At 39.3% G+C, this 19,234-nt stretch overlaps 1 protein-coding gene across 2 annotated transcripts in view; it reads left to right on the top strand.

Moving 5' to 3' along the window:
* Nucleotides 1-19,234, top strand: part of EPG5 (ectopic P-granules 5 autophagy tethering factor) — a 108,737-nt gene that overhangs the window by 24,629 nt on the left and 64,874 nt on the right. For both annotated transcript variants that reach the window (XM_046671552.1, XM_046671553.1), the window contains exons 10-16: nucleotides 1,091-1,246; nucleotides 3,798-3,955; nucleotides 5,379-5,533; nucleotides 7,740-7,880; nucleotides 12,743-12,907; nucleotides 14,921-15,040; nucleotides 15,678-15,937. In XM_046671552.1, the coding sequence (XP_046527508.1) occupies nucleotides 1,091-1,246; nucleotides 3,798-3,955; nucleotides 5,379-5,533; nucleotides 7,740-7,880; nucleotides 12,743-12,907; nucleotides 14,921-15,040; nucleotides 15,678-15,937 (1,155 nt within the window). The remainder of the gene's footprint in view (nucleotides 1-1,090; nucleotides 1,247-3,797; nucleotides 3,956-5,378; nucleotides 5,534-7,739; nucleotides 7,881-12,742; nucleotides 12,908-14,920; nucleotides 15,041-15,677; nucleotides 15,938-19,234) is intronic.

A 19,234-nucleotide genomic window follows, 5' to 3' on the forward strand; every position in this document is an offset into this window, starting at 1 on the left:
GCTTTATTCTTCTGGTTGCTCGGGCCAGAACACCTAGTGTCATCCCTGACTTTCCTCTCTTATACCCCACATCCAATCTAACAGCCAATTCTGTCATCTCTACCTTTGAAACACCATCTTTATCAAATCTAAGATACCACCTATTCTGAAGATGCATTTGTGTGCCACAAAGAATAAAAAATGCTGCCATGTTATGGCACGTTGTCAATTTTAACATATATTCCAATTGCAGAGATTAAAGTGTGAAAGAGGTGCATTCTTTTGAATCAGTGAAACATGCCGTTTCCAGAATCCACTTCTTCTCGCCACCTTCACTGCTGCCATCCTAGTTCATTCTTTGTTCTTTCTCCCTAATTATCACAGTAGCCTCCTGAGTTATCTTCCTGCTTTTGCTCTTGCTGCCTGCCCCCTAGCTTATTCTCACATCAGCCAGTGTTTCCTGTAAATAGCAAGTCACTTCATGTCTCTTCCTGCTCCTGACCCTACTGCTCCCAGTCACATTCAGAGTGAAAGCCACAGTCTGCACAGTGGCCTAAGGGCCTGCATGGTCTGGTTCCCTGTCACTTGTGATTTCTTCTCCAGCTGATCTCCCCCTCTCTTACCTTGCTTTACCACCCTGGCTGCCTTGCTTTTCCTCCAACATACTGAACACCTTGGAGCCTTCCCACTGGCTGTTTCTTCTACCTGGATGCCCTTCTCTTAGATACCGGTCTGACGACTTCTGGTCTTCGCTCACATGACCCTCCTCAGTGGGCCTTTCCTACTCCAGCCAAACCCCTTACAATGGCCTCTCCTCTCACCAACTCCAGAGAAACTTTATTCCCTTCTCTTGTTTTTCTCAATGTCACTTATATATTTTGTGTGACAGACTATATATTGTACTTTATTTTGTTTATTGTCTGTTTGCCCTCCACTAAATAGAAGCTCCATGAGGGTAGGGTTTTTCCCCATTGAATTCCCTTCAGAACGTAGAAGATAGTAGGTGTTCAGTAAATACGTATTGAATAAATTGATGCTTCAAATGTAATATAAAGGTGCCCATATTGAGTACATTAATGAAAGGTGCTATATTGTCTTTCCTCATGCTCAGGATGACCCTTGGTTATGTGAGTGACCATTGGGCACAGTACGTGAGCCACAATCAAGGCTTGGGATTGGCCCTGCAGCCCTACTCCGTGGAGAAACTACAGGTTGAATTTGATGAGCTGTTTTTGAGAGCTGTCCTACATGTGCTGAAAGCCAAACGGTAAGAAGCATGATAGTTGTTGGGAAATGGCCCCCTGACTAGTGAGAAGGATTGGTGTAAAAGTCATTGACTAAAGTAGATCTCATATCAATGTCTTAGTCTATTTCATCTATTTCTTCGGCAAATTCATGGGCTTTAGTTTCCTTATCTGTAGTATTAACTGAAACGATCTCTCTTTCAGGTTTCTTTCAGTCTTGAAATAATCCAATTCTGATATCTCAGTTTTGCCACCCCTGAACTTTTGGGATAGCCTTAAGCAGGAGAGGAATTCTGTTTCATACCCATCTCTGGTGCCTACAGAGAGGCAGAGTAGGCACTCAGTACGCGATACAACTGATTTGCCGATTTTATTGTTCATGTTGTCTTACTTTGAGGGTTTAAGGTCTAGGACTGTCATGGGTCCTGGTCCCCTGTCTTGGCTGTGTAAACACTGTCTTCTTATCACTCTGTCTTTGCTGCTGCTAACAGCACTATGATACGTTTGAGGCATAGGCAGGTGCCCAGCAGTGCACCATGTACTGTCTTTCCCAAGCTTCTGGCCAACTGTAGGACTGAGTTCTGCTGCGACAGCATTGTGCTCTCTGCTAGCAGACGTTTGCCAGCCTCCAACCCCACCCAGCTGCGCTCATGAACTGCCAGCTCTCCCTCACCTTTGCCTCCTTCTGAGCGGTCTACATTCCGTCTGCCATGGGCTCCTTGGCCACAGCCCATTATTTATTGTGTGTTGTGTAGTGGGTTTGAGTCTTGGTCTGTTACCTTGGGCAAGTCGCTTAATACTCATGGTCTCACTCTCTTCATTTATAAAATGGAGATGATGTTAATGATACTACCTTTCCATCAACCTCTTGGATATGTTCCGAGGATGAAATGTAGTAATATGTGGAAATGCTTTTTAAATCATAAAAGACTTCAGGTCCTGAAACCACAAAAGAACAACTACCACTTACATTTGAAGTCTAACCGCTCACTTAGACAAAGATCAGGACTACTCGACTAAGTCTTAACTACTTTTAGGCACTCAGAAGGCATGGGTCTAAGATAAGTAGAACATGAGCTTAGAAATTTATCTTTCGACTACTCTTGTTACGCACTCCATAGTGTCCATAAATTTGGTATTCTCATGAGGTGCACCAGATCCTGTACAGAACCCTGCCGGAAGTCAGTGCAGTAGCTCTGCCCACTGAAGCCAGAGTCTTGCTCAGGAGTTAGGAGTCTGGCTTTTGTTTTTCAGAGTCTAGGTTGGTGGTGGTCTGGGCCACTAGTGGCCTGGTGGCCCATAGACGTGAGTTAGGCGTGCACTGCTTAATTTCCCTTTTTCTCTTAAGCCTTGTTTATTTGTAATTGTTCACTTTGTAGTTTTGCCCAAAATACAGCAACAGTTTTGAGTGCTGCCTTGGCTTTTTTTTAGATTTTTTTGAGATAAAATTTATATAACAAAATTTTAATAAGCATTTATTGAGTGTTGGTTATTTTCAAGATACTGGTTTAGGTACTGGATAATTAAAATATAAGACTCTAGGTTACATGATGGTTTATACAAAAATAAATAAAACTGGTTTCTGCTTTCATATTGCTGTGGCGAGTCTGTGTACATAAATAACAGTAACTTGAGGGGTTTCTCACTGTGTGGTGTAAGGACCACTTGAGTCTGAATCATCTGGGGTGACTGTAAAAAGTGCAAATTTGTGGACCCCAGGTGTCACCTACAAAATCAGAATCTCTGTGAGTGGGCCTTGGGACTCTGCATTTTCCATAAGGTCTCCAGGTGATTTTTCTGCCTATTAGAGCGTGAGAATCACTGATAAAGGGAAAGGGTACCATCATGCCCAAGTCAGGTAGGGATGGATTTTGTGATAGTGTTGAGGAGGACATCGGGGAGGGCTTCACAAGTGGAGGGATGGCAGCTTGGAGGGAGGGGGTTCTCTCCAGGCTTCTCCAGGAATGGTCTAATATTTTGAATGTGGAGAGGGCCCTGATTGGAAATGCGGGTCTGAGCCATATTGCGGAAGCCTTTGAATGCAGGGCTGAGGGGTTTGAACTTCATTCGGTGATGAAGGAGGAATCGCTGGAGGGTTTTGATTCCCCTCCCACCCACCGCACATGTCTCTGTGTGCACACATGTACCTGTACACGTGTGTGGACATGTACATCCACATCTAAGTGACCTCTCTGTCACCCCGGTCTTAAAAGGATCTTCAGTTCAAAACCCAGCTCTGCCTCTTACTACCCTTTCTGTGCCTTAGCAGCCTCATGTATCAGGTGGGGATAATATCAGTAATAGTACTTGCCTTGGATTTAGTGAGGATGGAATGAGATGATATATATGATAGGCGATTTAGAACAGTGCCTGGCACAGACTAAGTGCGTTGTGAGTATTTGCTCTTATTGTTTTCCATCGTTGACACGTTTATGACTAAAGCATGTTAGGAAAATTGCTGTAGTATGACGTCAGAATTTTTTTTTCTGTCATAGCTGAAGGTTTGTCTGCTTTCTCAGGGTGGTGAAGTTGACTGATACATGAAATTCTTCCTGCTCTTTTTAAAACATGCAGACTTGGCATTTGGCTGTTTATGTCGGAAATGCCCTTCGGGACGCTGTCGGTCCAAATGCTCTGGAAGCTCTTCTACCTCATGCACCAGGCGGAGAGCGGGAGTCTGGAGAAGCTCTGCACCAGCCTCCCGCCTGCCGAGTGCAAGAGGCAGCTCCAAGGTACGGCCTCGCCACGCTGTGCTCATCCGTGTTTCCGCTCTTGTGTGCCCTCTTCTCTTCCCGGCTTTATTCTTTTTTCTTTTAGAAGGACTAAGAGAGAATCTTTGACTCTCTACTCACGTGTAATAATTTTGAAATTCGAGAGATTACTTTGTTTTGACTTGTTAGAATGTTAATTCTAATTTTCATTATTCTTGAATTACTCTGGATAGTAATTTCTATTACAAACCCAATTTGGGGATGGGAAATGAAAATTGTGTTGGTAAATGCCCCCTGGAGCTACTTTGAAAGTACAGGAAGTTTGATGGACTACTTTTGATTTCTCAAATATGTAAACACATGGAAAGAAGTGTTGGCTTGTTGCCTTCTCACTGTGAGAAGTTCCATCAGGGGAATATAGTTTTTAAAGAGACTCTTTGTTATCCACTTTCTGTAACTTTGCCTTTGCAACGTTTAGTTTTCCGTCATGTACGGCAAAGCTATTTGTCAGTCCTGCCCCCACGTGCCAAAATGTAATATTGCTCACACAGCATCCTCTGAGAAATAGGCAAAACATATTATATACCTCTATCAGAATTTCAGTCATGGTTATCACTAATTTCTTGTGCCAGAATTTCATTTATAGGCAGATCTCTTTTGTTTGGAATGCTGTGTTTGTGCTGAGTAGTTTGCAGTCTTAGCAGTTTTCATTTGGAAGATTGTCATTCATTTGGCTGACAATTACCAAGTAGCTTCAAGTGTACCTTTGACGACTTCTCATCTAGTAAAAGTAGTAGTGCTTTGCAGTTGACAAAACGCTTCACTGATGACATGTCGTTTGATCTTAAATAACCTTTTGAGGGGCCGGCCCCATGGCCGAGTGGTTGAGTTTGCACGCTCCACTTTGGCAGCCTAGGATTTTGCTGGTTCAGATCCTGGGTGCAGACATAGCACTGCTCGTCAAGCCATGCCGATGCAGCATCCCACATAGCAGAGCCAGAAGGACCTAAAACTAGAATATACAACTACGTACTGGGGGGCTTTGGGGAGAAGAAGAAGAAGAAGAAGGAGAAGAAGGAGAAGAAGGAGAAGAAGAAGAAAGAAGAAGAAGAAGAAGAAGAAAAAAGATTGGCAACAGATGTTAGCTAAGGTGCCAATCTTTAAAAAAAAAAAACAAAACCTTTTGAGACAGATGAGGAAAGTGAGGCTTGGAGATGTTACATGTCACCTGAGTCTGTATTATATTTAGAGTTGGAATTTCATCTGGCCCAACCTTCTTCCTGATGCCTGTAGAAGTCCATTCTGGAACAAAGAAAGACCTTTTATATCTTTAAATATTTCTACGTGTCTTTTAATTGTATATCTTCTTTATCTCTGGAACAGTAATTAAAGTGATATATATTTATTTTTTCCCTATTTTAACGTTCTTGATGTGAACTTGCAGACCCAGAACATTTTGTGAACTTTGAGAAGTGTCTTTCTTCCATGAATAGCTCGGAAGAGATTTGCCTTCTGACTACATTTGCTCAGATGGCTCAAGCCAGAAGAACCAATGTGGATGAAGACTTCATAAAAATTATTCTTCTGGAGATATATGAGGTTAGAATATTACATTTTAGAAATCAACTAAAAAATATTTTCTTTTAGATTGTCCATCCGTTGATTCTTTTGGGATTGCTTTTAAAAAAATGTGACTACATTATACTGTTTGCGCTCATGGAAGGAGATGGAGAATCAGAGGAATGTCATTTTGCTATAAGGAATCTTGAAAATATGAATCATCCCCGTTCCATTTGCCCTAATATGTCTTGACGTTTGATGCATGAGTTTTGGTAAGGAATAGACAATGTGGCGCGGCCTCCTGACATTCGTAGTTTTTATACTGTCCTTCGTTTCCCACATCCCTTCCCCTAACTCGCCCTCCCCTCCTCAGACCTTGCCAGTACCGTGCAAACCTTGCTTCAAAGCCAGTCTAAATGAGGTGGTGGAAAGAATACTGAACCTCGAACTGGAAGACCTGGGTTTCTTTGAACTCTGCTGTGAATTGCCCATCTCACATCAGAAGAGATCCTTTGCCACTTTGGGCTTCAGTTTCTTTGTCTATAAAATGACAAGCTAGAATGAGGTCCTTGCTTTTTTCACTGTGCCAACCTTAATGGTGAAGGAGAGTGAACTTTGGACCCCTCAGCATCTAGGGATATAACCTAAAGTGGTTATCAAAACTCTCTTGCAGTTTTTGTATATTTTAAAAACTATGCACATTTTCAATTTAGGCTGTCATTTATCTGTTTATCTTCATAGAAATGTTTCCTCCAAACTATTCAAGTAAACTCAAGTAAAATTATGTTCAAAGAAGATTCCCTGAGTTTATCATCCTTCCCCCAGTACTCCAGTTGGAGCATGACAGAACTGCATCATCTAAAGTGCTTTTCCAAGATCACATACTCTATTAAGCCGTTCCTATACTTGTACTTTGTAACCATGTGTGAGGTTAAGGCCTAGGTGGATCTAGAATTCCAGACTATCTTCATGGTCTGAAAATATTAGGGGGAGAATATATATTTTAACATACATTTACCATACATTTAACATTAAGTGGCATCTCAAGATCTGTTGCTAAAGTAATATTTATGCTCTTGAATAATGTTTCAAGTGTTTTAATCAGCACTCACAGTAAAAATTGCATTCTGGGGGCTGGCCTGGTAGTGTAGTAGTTAAGTTCACGCACTCCATGTCGGTGGCCCAGGGTTCGCCGGTTCAGATCCCAGGCGTGGACCTACACACGGCTCATCAAACCATGCTTGATGGCGTCCCACGTACAAAATAGAGAATGATTGGCACAGATGTTAGCTCAGTGACAATCTTCCTCCAACAAAAAGAGGAGGATTGGCAATGGATGTTAGCTCAGGGCCAGTCTTCCTCCCTGAAAAAAAAAATTCTTTACTGCATTCTTTACTGCATTCTTCTGTGTGTGTGTGCGTGCGTGTGTGCACGCACACACACATGTGAAATTAAAGCAATACTTAATCTTACTGGGATGCACTCACACATTTTTCTATTCTATTTTATTCAGTTATTTTTCTGTGCTGTTCCTCTGTATTTTTTTAAGAAAAATGTTAGCCATTGGCATCAGTGGATTTTGGAAGACATTGTTCAAGAGGAGTTTGTAAACATTGATATTTTAGAAGCTCTTGTAGCTGGGAATCTTATTTTGTGGGAGAAAATAAATATTTTCCTGAAATACATTCTGACTTTCATCATTTCAGTTATTTCCTCAAATTTAGAAAAGTTTTTACACCAAAGGGACTACAGTCACACATCACTTAATGGCAGGGACACCTTCTGAGAAGTGCATTGTTAGCAATTATTTCGTTGTTATATGGACGTCATAGAATGTACTTATGCAAATCTAGATGGTCTAGCCTATTATACACCTAGGCTATGTGGGACTAATCGTATGGGACCACCGTTGTATATGCGATCCATCCTTGACCGAAATGTCATTGTGTGTCACACGACTGTATATTATTGCTACTAACAGACTTTGGGATATACTGCCTGAATCCAGCACTTGAAGTTGTTGTTACATAGTTGCCTTTTCCCTCCATTCCTTCTCCCACCTTCCAGCCTCAGGGTGGGCAGTTAGCTCTCTGAAGTTCTGACATCTTTTTGAACATAGTGTGAACCAAGGCTTAATGTGAGATTCTTTCTACTTAACTTGAAAATGTCCTAAATAAATTATGGAAATATGTTTTGACTGCTAATTGGTATTGAAAGTGCCATCTCTACCTCCTCACACTTTTAGGTATCTTACGTCACCCTGTCGACCAGAGAGACTTTTTCAAAGGTTGGTCGAGAGCTTTTAGGGGCCATCACAGCTGTTCACCCTGAGATAATTTCTGTCCTACTGGATAGAGTTCAAGACACCATTGACCAGGTTGGAATGGTAAGAGCACTGATTTTGTTTATTTGTTTTGCTTTTTTTTTCCTTCTAAATCCTGGAGTTAATGGAGCAATGAGAAAAATAGTAAGGTTGTTGGGAGTGGAGTCACAGGCTCAACAGGGTGAAGAGAATGTTTATTGTGTCCCAGGCTCTGTGCTCTTCTCCATGCCTGCTTGGGGTTAGCTGCTGCTTAACAAAGCTGTGACTGTGTCTCTTTAATCTCCTCAAACTGACTTTCCTACCTCTTTCAATAACAGGTATTTACTTTAATTATAGCCTATAGTTAATTAATAGTTTTTATTTCATAATTTTGTTTGGCTTTCATAATTCTTATATTTTATACTTGGAAGAAACAACTCTGATTAAGAAAGAAGGCCCTATTTAAATCAACCAAAACCAAAATTAAAAGTAGTGATTTAAGTTGAGCAAGACACATACATTTATTTTTGTCATTTGTCACACTCTTTTGTAGTCTTTATGTAGATTTTAAAAACAGCTTTATTGAGATATAATGCACATACCATACAGTTCATCTATTTAAAGTGTTCAAGTCAATGCTTTTTAGTATATTCACGGATATGTACAACTATCCCCACAGTCAATTTTAGAACACTTTTATCATCTCAAAAAGAAACCACAGACCCTTTAGCTATCACCCTCTGTCCCTCCATGCCCTCCAGCCCTAAGCAACCTATACTCTCTTTTCTGTCTCTACAGAGTTGACTGTTCTGGACATTTAATATAAATGGAATCATACAATATTTGGCCTTTTGTGACTGGCTTCTTTTACATAGTGTAATGTTTTCAAGGTTCATCCATGTTGTACCATGTATGAGTACTTCATTCCTTTTTATGGCCAAATAGTATTCCATTGTATGGATGTGCTATTTAAAAAAAATGTATACTTAATGAAGATTTTCTTCATCATCTATAATAAGGCTGCAGTGTGTGAGTTTTTCTGATGGCAGATAGTCACGTGTTATAACTTCAAGAGGAGTGTTTAAAGTGATAGTATTTTTTTATGGGCCTATATTTGTAAAGGGCCCTTAGGTTTTATGGTCACTGTATCATCCCTGTAGGATAGATGACTGGTAACTATCATTGCTTCGTCACATTCATAAGGGGGCAGATTCCAATGAAAGAATGGTTTATGAGACATACTTTTTCCTAATGAATAAATGATATATCCTGCTTTCCTTGGAAAAGTACATGGTACTTTTTTAACATTAAAAAATGTAATTTTGGTAAATTATACACAATGTAAAATATACTATCTTAACCAATTTTAAGTATATAGTTCAGTGGCATTAAGTACATTCACATTGTTTTGAGACCTACCATCACTGTCATTCATCCACAGAACTCTTCTCTTCTTACAGAACTGAAACTCTGTACCTGTTAAACAATAATTCCCCATTCCCTCCATTGCCCACCCTCCAGCCCCTGGCAGCCAAACTTCTACTTTCTGTCTCTGTGAGTTGGACAACTCTAGCTACCTCACATAAGTGAAATCATACAGTATTATACTTTCGTGACTGGCTTATTTCACTGAACATAATGTCCTCAGTGTTCTTGCGTATTGTAGCATATGTCAGAATTTCCTTCCTTTTTAAGCCTTATTAATATTCTACTGTATGTATTTACTTTTGTTTATCCATTCATCCGTTGATGGACACTTGGATTGCTTGGATTTTGGCTGTTGTGAATAGTGCTGCTGTGAACGTGAGTGTACAAATATCTCTTTGAGACTTTGCTTTCGGTTCTTTTGGGTCTGTACCCAGCAGTGGAATTCCTGGATTGTATGGTAATTTTATTTTTAATGTTTTGTGGAACCACTATACTGTTTTCCATAGTGGCCTTCAGATGCTTTGAATATTTTTACTGTGACCTTGGGCTGGTTTGGAGTCAGACCCTAGCCCCAGAGCCTTGAAATGAGTTGTGCCCTAGGGCCCAAAACATTCACTGATACATTTGGGGTGTGTCTGAAGATAACTTCCTGTTCTAGAGGCCTGTCTTGAGAGGGCACATCCTATGTGCTTTAAATGTATGGGGATTCCTCTGGGTTAGGAATAGTTCTTGATAAAGACCAAGCCTTTTGGGAGATCCCAAAGTGTAGAACTTAAGAGATATGTTTGGATGACAACCTGCAAATTGATATCATATGTTTCTCTTGGCCTATTTTATAATTTCAAAGATGGGCTCATTCAGAGGACACATTCTACTTTTGTTAGTGAAATCCGTGTATCTTCCTAATATCCTTGTCAGGTAAAATTATTGTTCTTTTGACTTTCAGTAAAAGCATACATATATTTAAAAATACACTCTTTTAAGTCCTGTTTTGTTGAGCATTCTTATTAGGATTCTTCCTTTCTAGTCATTTCTTTTTCTTGCCTTATTGCGTTGACTGGGTCCTTCATTACAATATTGAATAGAAGTAGAGAGAGTAGACACTTCTTTGTTCCTTATCATAGTGGAAAGAAGTTCAGAAGTTCACCATTAAGTATAATGTTAGCTGTAGGTTTTTCATTGATGCTTTATATTAGGCTGAGGAAGTTTCTATTTCCAGTTTGCTGAGTTTTTTTGTGAATGGGTATTCAGTAGTTTTTTTGCATCCATTGAGATGATCTTATGATTTTTATCTTTTTTTCTGTTAGTGTAGTGAATTATAATTGACTGTTTTCCAGTGTCAAACCATCATTGTTTCCTGGAATAGAAACCAATTGATCATCTTTGTATGTAGTGATGGATTCAATTTGATAATATTTTTTGTTGAGGATTTTTGCATATATATATATATATATATATGTATATATATATGAGGGATATTGACCTATAATTTTATTTTCTTGTTATGTCTTTGTTAAGTTTTGGTTTTAGAGTTATGTTGGCCTCATAACATTAGTTGGGGAGCATTCCCTCCTCTTCTGTTTTATGAAAGAGTTTTTGTAAGATTGCTATTAATTCTTCCTTGAATGTTTGATAGAGTTTATCAGTGAAATCATCTGAGCCTAGAGTATTCTTTGTGGGAAGGCTTTTGATAACAAATTGAATTTGTTAAACAGATATAGGACTGTTCAGATTTGTATTTTTATTTTGTTTTTAAAGGGATTTTTTCGTTTCATCTAATGAATTGAATTTATTGGCATAGAGTTGTTGATAATATTCCCATGTTAGCATTTTAATGTCCCTGGGGTCTTTCATGATAGCCCCACTTTCATTCTTGGTGGGCAGTTGTATGCTAGACCATTATTTATGTAGCTGGGATAGATGCTTTTCTGGATAGATCTCATTGCTATACTTATTGTTCTAGTACCATTATTTTGCTCTTTTTTTCTGATACAGGGTAAAGTAGGATTTTTCTTTTTTCTTTTTCTTTTTTTTTGAAGATTTTATTTTTTTCCTTTTTCTCCCTAAAGCCCCCCGGTACATAGTTGTATATTCTTTGTTGTGGGTCCTTCTAGTTGTGGCATGTGGGACGCTGCCTCAGCGTGGTTTGATGAGCAGTGCCATGTCCACGCCCAGGATTCGAACCAACGAAACACTGGGCCACCTGCAGCAGAGCTCACGAACTTAACCACTCGGCCATGGGGCCAGCCCCAGGATTTTTCTATTTTTAAAATTACTATTTTACCGTTTTATTCAGGATATTCAAGACATTTATTAACAAATCCTCATGAAAATTTAATTAAATGCACACACTCCCAAAAGAATGGAAAATTCTTTTTAAAATTTATTCTTTCTACTGTTCTTTCATATTTTGTTTTGCCTCCAATTTGGAGCAGTGCAGGAACCTGAAAAATGCTAGTATGTATATTCTAGACCTGTGTTGTCTGTAGAGCCTTTGAAATGTGGCTAGTCCAAATTGAGATGCACCGTAAGTGTACATACTCACTGGGTTTCAGAGAGTTAGTATGAACAAAATAATGCAACATCTCAATAATTTTTTGTAGTGATTACCTGTTGATAATATTTTGGACTTATTGGATTAAATGAAATATATTATTAATATTAATTTTACTTGTTTCGTTTGACTTAAAAAATGCAACTATAAAAAATTAAAATTACATATGTGGTGCATTATATTTCCTTTGGACACCACTGTTCTAGACATTATAAAATAAATTGTCTTCTGATCAGTCTCCTTTAAAGTAAACTGTATTAAGTGAACCCAGATTTATCTTAATTTGCACACATAGATGTTATTTAAAAAGTGATGATATAGACTTTTTGTAAACAGGATTTAAAAAAACTTTATTACAGAGTCTTCCAAATACATATAATAATGAATCCCTTGGTATCCACCATCCAGTTTCAATAGTAACCAACTCTTGGTTGATCTTGTTTCATCTTTACCTCTATCCACTCCTTGTTCCTCCTCCCCTGATTGCTTGGAAACTAATAGATATTTCTTAAATATCTTAATTAAATCTTCTTAAATAGAAGAAAAATATCTTCTTAAAAATATCTTCTTAAATAGAAGAAAGAACTGTTTAAAGTGGTAAATCCTTTTGTAATGATTTGTAAAGTGAATGACTGTCTCTTCATTCATCATGACTTTAAATTTGGGTCTTGGTATGGTGTTGGGTCTTGATATGGTGGTTTCCTTAAGTGGAAGTATACCAACTGACATGTAAGAAAAGATTGAGCTTTACAAAGAATAGCAAAATGTGCTTTTGTTGTACCTTCAGTTCTAATATTCATTTCATTTGGCTGTCCATGGTGTCTATTTTCGTCTAAAAATCTAACAAACCCTACTTCCTTTTGGAGAAAAATGTTTGCAAGCAGTTTAATAATGTAATATTGTAGTAATATAGGATTGTCTTTTAAGTTTTGATTTTAATTATTATCATTTTCTTTTAAATAAGGTTTCTTTATACTTGTTTAAAGAACTGCCTTTATATCTTTGGCGACCATCTGCTTCTGAGATAGCTGTGATTCGGGATTGGTTATTGAATTATAACCTGACAACTGTGAAGAATAAATTAGCCTGTGTGATTCTAGAAGGACTAAATTGGGGATTTGGTGAACAGGTATGTGTTAAAACTATTCCCTAGCGACTGGAGGTTCTACATACATCAGTTTGTTTTTTTTCCCCCAGTAATTTTATTGAGGTCATAATCGTTTATGACATTGTGTAATTTTGGGTGTACATTATTATTTATCAGTTTCTGAATAGATTTCATCATGCTCACCACAAGTAGTCTAATTTTTGTCTGTCACCATGCATATGTGCCCCTTACCCCTTTTGCCCATCCCCCAGCCCTTTTCCCCTCTGGTAACCACTGATCTGTTCTCTTTGTCCATGTATTTGTTATCTTCCACATATGAGTGAAATCATGCAATATTTGTCTTTCTCTGGCTTATTTCGCTTAACATCATACCCTCAAGGTCCAAGGAAACAGTGAACAAAATGAAAAGACAAACTACATACATCAGTTTTAAAGAAACTTTCCTTAAAGCATTAACGCTTCCGAGTATCGTTTGCAAAGTTTGCAAATTCTTTTAGCTGTTTCAGAGGTTAGGATCTTCTCTTTAATTCTGTTTTGCCGAGTGAGCATCCTCTAAATGAAGATAACTTGTTCCACATTGAAAATTCTTCCGTTTTTCCGTAGGCTGTTTGTATCTGTTGTTTCATCTCTGGCTGTTGACTGCAGTTCCTCCTGATTGCCTCTCCTGCCTCTGGTTCCTCTTCCTCCTGCATTTTACCTTGCATGTCACTGCCAAATTTGACTCTGAAACACTGTGCATTGCTTAAGAGCCTGAGCTTGGAGCCGGCCTGCCTGGGTTCTGATCCCAGCTTTGCCACCTCCTGGCTAGGTCACCCTGAGCAAGCTTCCTGAACTCTCTGGGCCTCAGTTGCTCATCTGTAAGCATTGATATTAATAGGCTTACTTCATAGGGTTGTTGCAAAGATTCAGCAAGTTAGGACATATAAAACATGTAGAACAGTTCTTGGCACACGTGAAGTACTTGGCGGTAGTTTTTATTAATAATAGTTTATTATTAAGAGTTTGCTGCCTATGATGTGTCTCCGAAGATGCCATGTTTGTGATTTTGACTGTTAAACCTTTCTTGCCTCTGTACCCTGGGCCTTATTAGTTAGCCCCTTGATCAAAATATTTAAACATTTTAAAGGGAAAATGGGAGAATACTTGGCCCTCTCCAGCTTTCTGCTAGCTTTTGTTCTGAGCAAATCATTTTGTCCTCACAGCCGTCTTATGAGGTTTGCATGAACATGACCCCTGGTTGTAAAGATAAAACTGAACCCAGGGAGCTTTTCTCCCGGGGTGTCCCTTTCCACCTGCGTCTCCCCACGGGTTCGTCTGGGTCTTCTCTTACTCAAGCACTGGTGGGTGAGCGCTGTGGGGGACTGTTCTCCGCCTTCGTATTCTCTGACTTATGAACAGAACTTCCCAGTCCCCTCCGCCCGGAGAGATGCATGAAGACTCCTCTCTGAGAGTCTCCTTGATCTTTTATTAGAGTTAGGAAAGTCACCTTCTGTGAGAGGGTTAAGGAATGTATTTCTTTGGGTTCCAGAGGAAGATTTGCTGGGAAATTCGATAGGCGACTTCAAGCTCCTGAAGGAATATTTTACTTGTATTGTTGAGAATCTTATATATTTTCACTGATAGAATAAGAAAAGGGAATGTACACTTAAATTATTCAGTATCTTCCTGTTTAATTAACAGTAATTAAACATCTTCCTAGTTTGTAGCAATGCCTTTAAACTTATAACTGCAAGTATTTATAGAGCTAGTAGGGTGGGGGTTTTACATTCAAAGATAGCTTTTGTGGCTGGGGTCCTGAGTCACTCAGGTTCAGACCTGTCTAGATGCAGTGTAATGGTTCTTTAAGATTTCAATTTTTTTTTCCTGTTGTCATTTTATAACTTCATTGTTAAGGGATGTGATTTTTGGAAAATTTAGCTTCTGCATCCACGATCCTTTTTTTTTTTTTTTTTTTTATTTTTCTACTTGGTCTTTTAGTTCAAAGGTAAAAAAAAATCAAGATGGCATGTTAGAGATTATTTTTCTTCTTAAAAGGGTACCCTGCATCTGGATCAAGCAGTCCATGCCGAAGTGGCTTTAATGATTCTTGAAGCATATCAGAAATACCTTGCACAGAAGCCGTATGCTGGACTTCTTTCTGAAAGTATGAAGCAGGTATTTCCTTCTCTTTTGTATTGAGAACATAAATCTTTATTATAAATGGCTGGGGTGGATAAAGTTTCAGTATTTACCCTTAGATTTCCCAAGAGCATTACTGGCAATTTAGGATATTGAACTTGAGTTCTGTGGTTGGATAAAGATTTTTATTTAAGAAGTGGTCCGCATATGACTGTTTTAATAATTGTGCAATTTGAGTTGAGCTGCAACTGTGTGCTGGAGCAGGCTTGTACTGGCTCCATCTCAGGTTGTTAACCTGTTGGTAGCTTGATATTGACCATGGTGGGAGTTTTTACACCACCAAAATTGGCAGATGCTGTAAGTGAGCCTCCACACCCCAACTGGCTGGTAGACTTATTTACCAGCACACCATTTGTTGTGTACCAGCTTTTACATTGTTAGTCTTTTGCTTGAGCTGAGTCAGTTCGTGTTTACACAGTGACTAGCAAGTAAGCAGAAGTGGCCAGTTGTGAGTGAGAAATTGCTTTAGTTTAGTCCTACAAACACTGAGTACCAGTAAGCAGCAGGTCCTCTCTTTTGAGGGCGTGGTTGATCACAAAAGGAAATGGGTGGGTGAGCTTACTGATTTAATTTGTATGTGACTAATGTGGTTTAAAATAAATAATTGTTTTAGGTTTCATATTTGGCCAGTATTGTTCGTTACGGAGAGACACCTGAGACCTCATTTAACCAATGGGCCTGGAACTTGATCTTGAGGTTAAAACTGCACAAAAATGATTATGGAACACAGCAGAATTGCCCAGCTGTTCCCTTCTGCAGCACTGTGCCTGACATGACAGAGTCACCCACGTTTCATCCTCTCTTGAAGGCTGTTAAGGCGGGCATGCCCATTGGCTGTTATCTGGCTTTAGCTATGACGGTCGTAGGACACAGGTATGGTGTTTGGGCTGAACCTCTAGGGTTGCTGATCCTTGTAGTCAGTGATTCTAGAAGCTCATCTTTCACAGCCCAAAGTCTGAGGCCTCCCTCAACCTGGAGGTTAATCAGGGCCAAATCATAAGCCTTGAATAGCTTATCAAGAGGAAATGCTGCCCAAATTCATATAAGACACATTTATACCAGAAAATCACCTTGTTATATTGTGAAGAGAGTTACCCAGAGTAGAATTTTCATGTCGGCAGTAGATGTATGTTCTTCCTTAGAATAATGATCAAATAAAAATAAATGGTCACCTGTACTGAATTTTGTTTAAAGTGATGACACCTAATTCAGGCTTTTCAGCTTAAGGACTAAATCTGACCAGGGGAATGCAGTGCCTGATCAGGTCACATGCCTCTCTGGTATGTGCCCATAGCTGTCTCTCTTTCTTCCACTGGAGCATTTATTACACTGTATTGTAGTTGTCTGTTTAATCTTATCAGGAATTTCTGAAGTTAGGACTCAGGAACCATGTTTGTCTTGTGTTACCATTTTATCCCTAGTGCTGAAGACTGTATCTGGTGCACTAAGTAAACGAATGAATGAATGAATGAATGAATTCTTAGTTGGTTAAAAATCCTTTTCTTTAAAGATCATTTTCCTACAATGTATTATTAGCCTATCCATTTTTCTAAAACCTCTTTGACCTATGCTTTCTGGTTCTTGCATTTTAGACTCACTGAAACACCCTTTTAGCATCCTCATTTCAACATCTTATTCCACATTAAGTACATTTTCGGTGGGATGCCAGTTGTCCTGTCAGCTGTTAGAGTTCAGCCTTATGCTGTCAAGTTGGAGAGATGGAATTGTTAGATAGCTGCCATCAGGTTGTTGACAGTTTAGTGGAGATGGTAGACATACAGCAATTAGCAGTACTAAAGATATCATCATGGGCTGGGTGATATGAGTAGAGCAGTGGTTCTCGACCCTGGCTGCTTTTTAGAGTCACTTTTGGAGTAATTCTAAAGACACCTGTGCAGGGAAGGTGGTGAGAATCCTGATCTAATAGGTCTGGCGGCCGGTTCTCCACATTATTCTGATGTACAGCCTAGATTGAGAGCCATTCAAGAGTATGAGCAGAAGGAATTTCAAGGAAGGAGAGATCACTAGAGCTGGATCCCTTCATGGAGGCACTGAGCTTTGGAGAGGAGTCTTAATTAGAGAAGACATCCTAGGTTAAGGGCGCTCACCTTCTCTGTGCGATTAGTGCCCACAGTGTTGAAGATTCAGCCAAGGGTCGTCCACTGCCCGACTACAGCACCTGTGTGTTCTGAGCCGCGTGCTTACTGTATTGTAGTGTGACAGTTTATCACTCCTTCTCCTTGTGGACTGCATGTTTCTTGAAGGTAGGGGCATTGTCTTGTCATCTAATCTCCAGAACTTGTACTTAGGTATTTCATTGCTTGAATGTGGGAAGGAGCACCAGGTGTCTGAGGGGGGAGGGGAAGAGATGAGGAAATACTCCTGACTGAAGCCCGTGGTTTGTGTTGGTGAATGGAGGTGATCAGGTAGGTCGGTAGGGCCAAATTATGGACAAATTTGAAAGCCAGGTGGCAGAGGGTAGAACTGACCTGCAAGGAAGAGGAGAGATGTTATATGGGCCCTTTGGAAGGGACTTGTTACATTGTTTCCAGTAGCTCTAGTGTCATTCAGTTTCCCCTACCACAGGTTCTTCATCTCTAAAATGGGAATAATAGTAGTATCGGATTTTACTTTATGAGGCTTAGGTTGTAATACATTTAACATGTTTAAAACAGCGTCTGCACATGTGGATTCTTTGAGTGTAGTGCTCAGAACTTGTTTCATGATTTCTCTGATTTCTTGTTTTCATTCTGGGACTGTAGCTCCTTATTCTCTCATACTGCTCTTGGGCTTCCTTAAACATAAATATTTGCTGCTGATTGCTGAGTCCTGAATGGGAGTGAGGGTGAGAGTAAGTGTTTCTCTAAGGGACTGAACTCCACTGTGGTCGTCGGGGATGTCTCTATACTAGAACTAACTAAAAACAATCTCATGAGTGGGCTTGGGGTGCGGGACAGAGTATGCAGGGGCATAAGTTGTACCTGAATGTAACATCGCAGACAGTGCAGAGAGCAGTAGTCAAAAAATCACCCAGGATCTTCCTCACCCTAATGAAACATTGCTTTTTTTTCCTGTATATTTTTTCCTTTGATCTTTTATAGAGCTATAATGTATGTATAATTTTATAATTCCTTTGTTTTTCACCTCTAATATTGTAAACATTTCTCTATGGCATAATCTTTGTGCTATTACTTTTATTTTTTGAAATGATTTTTTACCCTGGAATTAAAGTAACATAACCAAACTGTAGGATTAGCAAAATGGGAGAAAAAGTCGCTTACTTGTGCCACCCCAACACAAGGAGCATTTTGGCATGACATCGTCCCTGTGTTTTTTCCTGTATATAACTCTTACTAGTAGTTGTAATCAGAAGTGTAAAATTTTATGGTTTCTTTTTTTCCAGTATCATTAAAGCAGAAGTATTTTTCCATGTTGTCCTTGGCTATCATATGCATCATTTTAAAATGATGCAATAATATTCCCATTGAATGGAATTTTCCAAAATTTACATTAATCATGTTTGCCTCTGAGTTCGCAATTATAAATAATTCTGCAAAGTGCATTTTTTTTTAAAGATTTTTTTTCTTTTTCTCCCCAGAGCACCCGGTACATAGTTGTGTATTTTTAGTTGTGGGTCCTTCCAGTTGTGGCATGTGGGATGCCACCTCAGCATAGCTTGATGAGCGGTGCCATGTCCTCGCCCAGGATTCGAACTGGTGAAACCCTGGGCCGCCAAAGCAGAGCGCATGAACTTAACCACTCGGCCACGGGGCTGGCCCCTGAAAAGTGCATCTTTACATGGATCATCTGTTGTGTGTTTTTTTTTTTTCACATATTTGAGATTATTTCTTAAGGATAGATTCTCTGAAGTGAGTCAAAGAATAAGTAAGTTCTTATGTCACATTGGTTTCAGAAGAATTTGCCATTTGTACTGGTGATCGAGCTCACTTTTGAGTCTTCTCTTTGCTGTAATACCTTGTGGGAATATGCAGACAATGAGAGCCCCATGACTGTTAGCAGAAATAACGTTTGAGAAACAAAATGGGGTGGTGGCAAGCACTCTGGTCTAGAAATTTGCAAACCTGCATTCTCACTTTGACGCTACGCTAGAAAATTATATGAATTTGGGCACAATACTTATTCTCATCTATGAAAATATAGGTGAATTGT

The sequence above is a fragment of the Equus quagga genome, chromosome 9, assembly GCF_021613505.1.
Source record: "Equus quagga isolate Etosha38 chromosome 9, UCLA_HA_Equagga_1.0, whole genome shotgun sequence".
NCBI classification, from domain to species: Eukaryota; Metazoa; Chordata; class Mammalia; order Perissodactyla; family Equidae; genus Equus; species Equus quagga.